This window comes from Vanessa atalanta, chromosome 17 (assembly GCF_905147765.1).
Source record: "Vanessa atalanta chromosome 17, ilVanAtal1.2, whole genome shotgun sequence".
In the NCBI taxonomy this organism is placed as follows: domain Eukaryota; kingdom Metazoa; phylum Arthropoda; class Insecta; order Lepidoptera; family Nymphalidae; genus Vanessa; species Vanessa atalanta.
In genome coordinates, this window is record NC_061887.1 from 4,503,970 (window position 1) to 4,512,693 (window position 8,724).

The 8,724-nt window shown below is 31.3% G+C and overlaps 1 protein-coding gene across 3 annotated transcripts in view; it reads right to left on the bottom strand.

Annotated features, from left to right (window-relative positions):
• Positions 1–7,410, bottom strand: part of LOC125070324 (angiogenic factor with G patch and FHA domains 1) — a 34,869-nt gene extending 27,459 nt beyond the window's left edge. Inside the window, exons 1-10 of one of the 3 annotated variants that reach the window (XM_047680136.1) lie at positions 7,117–7,410; positions 6,718–7,008; positions 6,394–6,546; positions 6,051–6,098; positions 5,720–5,963; positions 5,242–5,408; positions 4,401–4,529; positions 3,803–3,908; positions 2,471–2,675; positions 1,289–1,388 (exon numbers count right to left, since the gene is read on the bottom strand). In XM_047680136.1, coding sequence (XP_047536092.1) covers positions 1,289–1,388; positions 2,471–2,675; positions 3,803–3,908; positions 4,401–4,529; positions 5,242–5,408; positions 5,720–5,963; positions 6,051–6,098; positions 6,394–6,546; positions 6,718–7,008; positions 7,117–7,299 — 1,626 coding nt within the window. In that variant the 5' untranslated portion in view covers positions 7,300–7,410. Of the gene's footprint in view, positions 1–1,288; positions 1,389–2,470; positions 2,676–3,802; positions 3,909–4,400; positions 4,530–5,241; positions 5,409–5,719; positions 5,964–6,022; positions 6,099–6,393; positions 6,547–6,717; positions 7,009–7,116 lie in introns of all 3 variants that reach the window. The other 2 variants (XM_047680137.1, XM_047680138.1) reach the window with 2 other exon arrangements.
• Positions 7,411–8,724: the final 1,314 nt, after the last annotated feature.

The window sequence follows — 8,724 nt, forward strand, 5'->3', positions numbered from 1 at the left end:
AGATCGCAGAACCAACGGATTTTTATGTTAACTGAGACACAGTACTAACCTACTTGATAATTTCTTGGCTCTTTAGTCCGACCCGAGGTTGAAATCCAAAATCTACTTATACAGCCTTATACGCATAACTTTTCATTCAAAAACATTTTAATAAATTAATAAGAGTAAGTTAAATATTCGGTATTTATTAGATAGCTTTGATGTCTCCTGTCGTCTGGAGACATTATTATTATTTAAAAAAGAAATTTCGATTTTATGACGAAATCATTATTAAGTTCCAAATACCAATAATTTGTTCCATCGGTGACGACAGAACCCTAATCGCACCAATCCGACGCGCGATTTTCCACAAAATTTTTTGTTCAAATTTTTTGCGCGAACATTAAATATATTATTCAGGTGAACTAATTAGTCATGTCGAACCATAATGGAGATATAATAATTCATCGCGTTAGTTTTTCTCAACGGTTGTCAAATGATGGACGACTTTATCTCGATCTAGTCGAGAGACCCGGTTTCGCTTGTGCATAGGACGTATTAAGATACGTAACTATCGTTACAGAGATGAGCTCTTAAGTTATTCCGGCTTTAGTTATCTATACGAATGTTATAAAGCTGGAGAATATGTATATTTTTTACGATAATATCGGAAACTTGTAGTCCGGTTTGATAATATATTTTCGCATTAGCCCGTTTATTGAACGTAAAGACATATTCTCGCTAGTCTAAGGAGCAGAGAAGTATATTATATAAAGGTCAGCCAATCTGACGACCATTTTATTGGACGAGACGCACCTGGTTAATTTACTTATTATATAAATCATTGAACGTGGTTATAGCTGCGGAGGACTGCTAGTATTTCTCTTCGGCTATATGGTGATATTATATAAGATTTTTAGTATGAGAATCGAGCATGGAGTCGAGATTGCCGGTTGAACTAAAACATTGCTAAGTAGTTAAGAATATGTTAGCAATGTCTTCAGTATTCAATAAGATTTACTTTATTAAATAAAAGTAAAAATATGTAATATTTAAACTCCAATTAAATTAATAAATTACATTATCAATTATTAAAGTATATAATACATTAAATGTGCAATAAAACGGGTTAAAAAAAATAATTGAAAAAATCCTAAATCAATAAAAATTAAAAAAATATAGAATTGTTCTTTTTCAGTCATTACATTCATCCGCAATAAACAGACGAGGAGACTTCTAATCTATATAAAGATTTTTGACGTTAAAGTCACAGAGTATAATGATAGATTACAACGTATATTTAACTCACCGGCTCCCTGTCCCCTTGGCTGTCCTTGCCGAGTCCTTCGCCCTTCGACCAGCCCATTTTCTCCAGCAACTTGAAGCCTTTGTTCTCTGCTGCTATAAACCTGTCATAAATATAAAGTGGCCGATTTAATTTTGCATTAGCGGCGCTTTCGGAAGCGATTATGCAAATTGTTATGATGGAAAATGTTTTTTTAACACTTTAGGATGAACACATATGTTAAAGTTGACGTTCGATTAGGTTTTTGGTAATTAATTCTTATGTTTCAAATGCTCGGGACTCTAATGACCTCTAAAGACTACAATTTTCGTGATAAATACCTCGAAGGGCGTATTACATTTTTTATATATTATATACTAACAGTATCTTGGCGTATATACACACAAATATATTGACATATTATAAGCAGGAGTACCTCTGATGGTAGGTGTTCTGCTTGGCCCAGTAAGATTGTTATCGCATGAGACATTTACGCGTTTTAAGTTTTTATATAGTTTGTGTTAGTAATAGCTTCCAGTCTTTAAAGCACTGCAAATTACATAGTATTGGCGTGTAGTAGTAACTTATCCAGAAATGCCCCTGCCAGGTAAACGTACACAAAATACATAAAAAGGCGTATGATAACCGCCATATTGAAAAAACATAGTCCATTAGTTAACTATAATAAATAATTATCTGCGCTTACGAAATACAAAACAAAATAGATTTTTATTAATTGCATGGGTAGGAGACCGAGCAAATTGACCATCTAATGGTAAGTAGTCGAATCTGCCTATAGACATTGTCTCACTGACAATGTGGGAAATTTTATTTCCTTCGTGTCTGTAGTTACACAGGCTAACCAAGCCTTCAAACCGGAACACAACACAGTATTACTGCTTGGCTCGAATACATAGAGAGAGTACCTACTAGACAGGTTTAGACAAAGCCCTAGAACCAAGTCATATATTTCTATATTGTAAACATTATTTAAAACTAATATGTTATGTATGTACCATAGACTGCCATCGATTGAGATAAGTTTACTATTCATAGATATTGACTAAACTATAATAACTGTTTCTTACAAGGTCAATGCGTCGCCAACAATTACATCTAAAATATTATGACCGTTTCGCATGAGATAAAACCAAGTCACTCACAAACGAAACGTCAATACCAAAATTTAGAAGATAATATTCTTACGTGTTAATATCGCTGCTCTGAGTCTTCTCGGAGTGATGCGAGGAGCCGACCTTTTCTCGTCTCGCTTGTGCTCTATCGTTGTACGCGGTCTCCTCTATCGCTAAGGGTTTCGGCGCGTATTTGTTCTTCAGCCTCGCAAGTTCCAGTTGGTGTTGTTTCTGGACGCTGCACGTACGTGTGTAGGCGACTTTTTCTTTTTCTTGAGCTGTGTAGATAAAACATCTCTATAGTTAAACCGCGTTAGATCAGCGCGGTTAAATAAGCTACAACTATTCTAGTCAAAAGGCTTCACATGGTAGAATAAAGGGTCTACTATATACAAATTTACATTGAGAAAAAAAAAACAATAAGGAAAGTAGAAATTCTCGGCTTTTCTCTATTGTGATATGCATATAAACCGATTTTATGACCGATTGAATGACTTTTTATTTATGAAAACCGCATTAAAATTGCGTAATTTGAAAGATCTAAGCTTGCAGACAGCGGGAAACGAAAACTTTGTTTTATGTGTAGAGATAAAACAATAGTAAAATGTTGCTATTAAACAAAAGATTTACAAGGCCAGTACATTTTTGTACGATTCTAGAATATTCCATTAATTTACATTATAAGGTGGAATTGCACCCAGAATTATATCAGAATTATAACATAATTGATATCAGAATATTGCTTCTTATTGTTACTAGTAACTACTCAGACAAATTGAAATGTTGAATAATTAAATCAAAGTCTATATTAATTTCATCGCGATTTTCTGATAATCTTACAAAAAATTATAGAAGAAAACCAGAACGAAAAGATAATTAAACTAAATAAATATCTAATTATGCTTTCAAGTATTATTGCGTGTATATGAATGATCACTATGATATTTAAAAATGAATACCTATTAGCTATGCTTTTTTCGTGGTTTTTTTTTAGAATTAGTAGCCTGTAAATTTTCTCACTGCTGGGCTAAAGGCCTCCTCTCCCTTTGAGGAGAAGGTTTGGAACATATTTCACCACGCTGCCCCAATGCGTGTTGGCGGAATACACATGTGGCAGAATTTCGTTGAAATTAGACACAAGCAGGTTTCCTCACGATGTTTTCCTTCACCGCCGAGCACGAGATGAATTATAAACACAAATTAAGCACATGAAAATTCAGTGGTGTCTGCCTGGGGTTGAACCCGAAATCATCAGTTAAGATGCACGCGTTCTAACCACTGGGCCAACTCAGCCTTTTTTTCGTAGATAATTCCTAATACACACATAATTTTAAGCGAGAATGATAACCTTATTTTTGAACTTGCAATGTGACACTTAAATAAAAGTAACACCGTGTATACTTACTTTCCATTATAAGGCCCGGTTCACAATGGCCACACGTATCGTTTCCAGCGTGAATGTGACAAAGTAATTTCGTTTCACCCAATTGTATTGTACTCCCATGAACTATCTATAAAATTTGTTTTAGTAGTAGTATATCATTATAGAATACTGTAATAGAAAAATTCAAAACCCAAGGCCATAAAGTGGTTAATTCATTTTCAAATAATTTCATTTTAACATACTTCCACTGAGAGTTCGTATTTCCATACAAACTTGAATATTTGGTGGTAGAGCTTTGTGCAAACCCGTCTGGGTAGGTACCACCCATTCATCAGATATTCTACTGCCAAACAGCAGTACTCAGTATTGTTGTGTTCCGGTTTGAAGGATGAGTGAGCCAGTGTAACTACAGGCACAAGGGACGTAACATCTTAGTTCCCAAGGTTGGTTGGCGCATTGGTGAAGTAAGAAATGGTTAATATTTCTTACAACGCCGTTGTCTATGGGAGGTGGTGACCACTTACCATCAGGTGGCCCATTTGCTTGCTTGCTTGCAAGCTTCAATAGTTTGAAATAAAAATAATATATATTTAAGTAAAAAAAGTAAAGATATAATTACTTCCACAGGACTGCTTCTTTCTTGACTTTCTGAGATACGAATACCATTAATAATTGTACCATTCTTTGAACCTAAGTCAATCGCCAAATACATTCTTTTATCCATATCATAGTTGATGTCTAAGTGATTCTGGAAAATGAAAAAAAAAATATTATTGTAAATGTATTGAATTAAAATTAATTTATGTCATTTTTTACTTATGAATATCAAAGAACTTTTTGATTTAACGTCCTAATATGGATGGTGATTCAATTGACATTCTATCGAGCTAAGTATGAATGTATCCAGGGATTTGATTGCACTTTATTTATTGACACATAAACTGTCTTTGACGTAACGTCCGCAATTACTTTCCGTCCGTATTATATAAATAATTATGTCCGTAAAATTTTTCGTGATTAGCACTTATAAGCATGCCGGAAAACTTTTCGATTTCTACTTGAGTAGGATTAGGAGACAATTATGTATCTTTACTATAGAAGTTATCTACTAAGATTTTTAATATAAATCATTAGAGTGAAGATCAACTATATATATTTAAAAAAATATATATTATCTTTAGATATAATCTAACTGTTGAAAAATTAGTAAATAGAAGCAAATATACGAAATTCATATGAGACAGCTATTTAAATCTATATAAAAAAAGATAAGAAACAACAGTAGGTACATATTTTGTAATGCCTAACTGAAAAAACTACTGAACCAATTTACATAAAACTTATATCAAAATTAAAATTATTACAAAAGCAGCATTTTATTCACATGCTTTAAATTTAGACTGTTGATATGGCAATCGTAAATTACATATTCTTGTATTATTATAAAGGTCAATACTGACCCGTGACACATTGTGATCCCTTATAACTATAGAATGATGATCCCCTTCTCTGCCAATAGTGCCGCCATCTTTAGTTATGAGATACAAACTGCCAACTTTCAGTTTAGGTAAGTTTGTCTCCCTTACGATAACTCTCATGCATGGTGGGTGGTGCTTGGCGACTGATTCTGGAAATGAATTATTTCAAATATTATCAGTTTAAACTGAAAAAAAAAAACAATGCAAAATGCATAGTAACATTTAAATATTTATTCAATAGAATAAGCAATTCTTTATTTGTTTTATATTAAATCCTTGTAATAAAATTAAAAATAATCCATCTGAATCTACAATCCTTATTATATTATCATATTGGAAATATAGATGTTTATTCGATTAAATTTAGACAGGTTTGTTTTTGTATTGATAAGTACAGGCATAGTTTGGTTCAATTCAATTTTTATAATATATTCATGGCTGTATTGTATTCCCCATTTACCATCATCACTAGCAGTAGATGTACTTGCATCTGATCCTGCATCAGACAATTCACTAGAAGTGTCACTGCACTCTCCGTCTTCTAACTCTTCTGCAGCTACATTCTCTATATCATTCACAACTTCTTTTTCATCAATGTCTCTGTTAGCTTCTGTAATTTCATTTTCATTTGTTCCCTGTTTCTTCTTTTTCGAATCTCTAGAAGTTTTCTTGCGTTTTGGTTTGCTTCCATCTTCTTCCTTTTCCTGTAATATAACATTTCAGATGTTGGTATTTGGAAGCAACTTGTGAGCATTCTATTTACCTAAGGCAGTTGCGCCTCGGAGTGAAACCTGAGTGAATTGTTTGGTCAGGTTTTCAACATCATCAGTTTTAGTTGCCTGAAAGAAGAAAATATATTTGGAAACAAGCAATACATGACAATATTTCATTATAGAGGATTATATATTTTACATATATGTAATCTCAAACAGCCTTACTTATAAACATTGTTTACTTTAAAACTGATTCTCATAGTCTATCATTGATTTGACATTTGAATGAAGAACTGTTTATAGTTTAACAATGCTGTCTTCTTCACTTCACTGCCTTGTCTTTCAAATATTTATAGGTAAAGCCGAAAGAGTTTTATCAAATTTAATTTAAATCAATTTGTAACATATAAGTTTCTCCCACCTTTTTGTGTTTCTTTGCTTTCTTCTTCTCGTGAGCGATCAGAGATTTATTCTCAGCACTTTTATCAGGATATGAATGGAACACAAATGTTTGTTTTTCATTAGAATAATAGTAGTAACACCCTGTATCTGTATGATAGTAGAGTCCAAGATCCTATAAATAAAATTAATGATTAATTCATAAAGATTTCTATACAATAAATCATTAGCAAAGAATGGAATTAACATTGATTGGTATAGTATAGATTTTGTTAGTATGTATATAATACTTAAATAATAGCATTAACATTTACACATATCATTCATGTATGTTTAGGTGACTCACAGTATTATAATAATACCCAGTTTTATAGTCATAGTACATTCCAGCAGACTCCACATACACCATACCGGTGTCTTGGAGAGCACTCTGAGCTACTTCTTTAACTTGCTCTGCAATACTTTTTTCACTTTTTCCATTGCTCTGAGTAATCCATGCTGCGGGTTCTTCACTTTTACTATCTGTAGCTTCTTTAACGTATTTCTTTTCTTTTCGACCAGTAGATTGTGCTTGTACAGTTTTCGAAATTTTTGATTGTTCCTCATTTGTGAATAATTTATTTTTACTTGTTTTAACCTATAAATTGCATGTGTGTGTGTGTTATAATTATACATGATTTAAAAAAATATATATGAGATTCGTCCAATAAAAAATTCAAAGTAGCTAAGAAGCTATGAACTATACCTTTTCCAGTTGCTCTTTTAGAGATTTTATAAGGGTATTTTTCTTTTTAATGCAGTGTCGCATTTTTAATATTAAATTTAAGATTTCAGGCCTGTATTTTAAAGACATTCGAAGAGATCTTAAATTAATAAGACGTCGTTTTTTCGGACATTTAATATTTTTATCTGAATTATTTTCTGCCATTCTTACAAAACTATGTAAAACTAAGTTATATTCAAATTAAAATAAACATATACACATTTAAACCAAACTTTCTTCAATTTTACGTATATTTTATAGGTAAATTAAAGTAGAATTACTGGTAAACTAAACTAAATCTACAAAACAAACTACAATATTAGTTTAAACGTCAAACAAATATGACACTCGTCAGTTGACAATGTCATCGACAGCTACAGATTCATGATAATATATTATTACAGATATAAAAAACATTCGTCTTCTATATTCTAAGTAAAATATGATTGCGTTATACGAAGAACTCTACCTGTCTGTCTGTACAAAGGTAGAGTTACTTTCGCATCAATTATTAAAATCAATTGGAATCGAAGAAGGAGTACAAATTGTTATGTAGTCTTTAATATATTTGAAATATGAAGCGCTTTCCAAGCTGTTTACAAATGTAATTAAATTTAATAGGTCTTATGGACAATGCACTACTAGCAGTTTATGATTGATTGGATCTTTATAAATAATCAAAAACTAACACGACATTTTTTCAATTTCATTAACTTTAAAATAGGAAGCAAATATATCTGCTTTTCAGGCCTCCATAAGAATAGGTGTCCTGTGTGCCCTTATAAAGAAAGTAAAGAAGGCACTGAATTGAAAACTATTATATCGATAACAACTTCGCCGACATTCATAATGAATGTATTTTTTCACAAATCCATAATTATATATCATAACCTCAATAACGTATAATAATATTTTATAATAACAATTCAGTGTAAATTCTATTTCTGTGTCTTTACTCCTCCTCCGAATCCGCTGTAATTATTAGAAAAGTATTTACTTGTTTTAAGATTTTAAGGCTATATTATATAAAATAGAATATGTATTTTTATTCGCCAGTGTACCAAGTTTATCTTTTTTTTATTTATATTATCTTTTTTTTATTTAAAAATGTAGACCTTAAAAAAGAAAAAACAATGTATCTAATAAAATAGAGACATTTAGAAATTGTAAAGTTTTCTTATCCAATATAAACATAAACATGAATATTTGATGCATGCAGTGATTATGGTTAAAGATACTTTATTTCTCAAAAAGAAATTACATTTCACTTACTTGAGAAAATTACCTATAAAAAGAAATACAATTATCATGAGTGTAAATTATATATTAATTACCTATGTAATACAATTGTAATTTCTGTTGGTGATCCTTTTAAAATAAAAATAAATAAATAAAACAATTTAATTTGTAAAACATATTTTTTAAAAGTATTATTTTAAATTTTATCTGCTGCCTAACCGGTTACTATTCTGATTAAAAAAAAAAATAATGACGGTGACTTTAAAAAGGGCGGGATTCGAGGCCGACACGAGTTACGACTAGGTATATACCGACTCGATTTTGATTTTTGATATAGATAATAGAAATTGT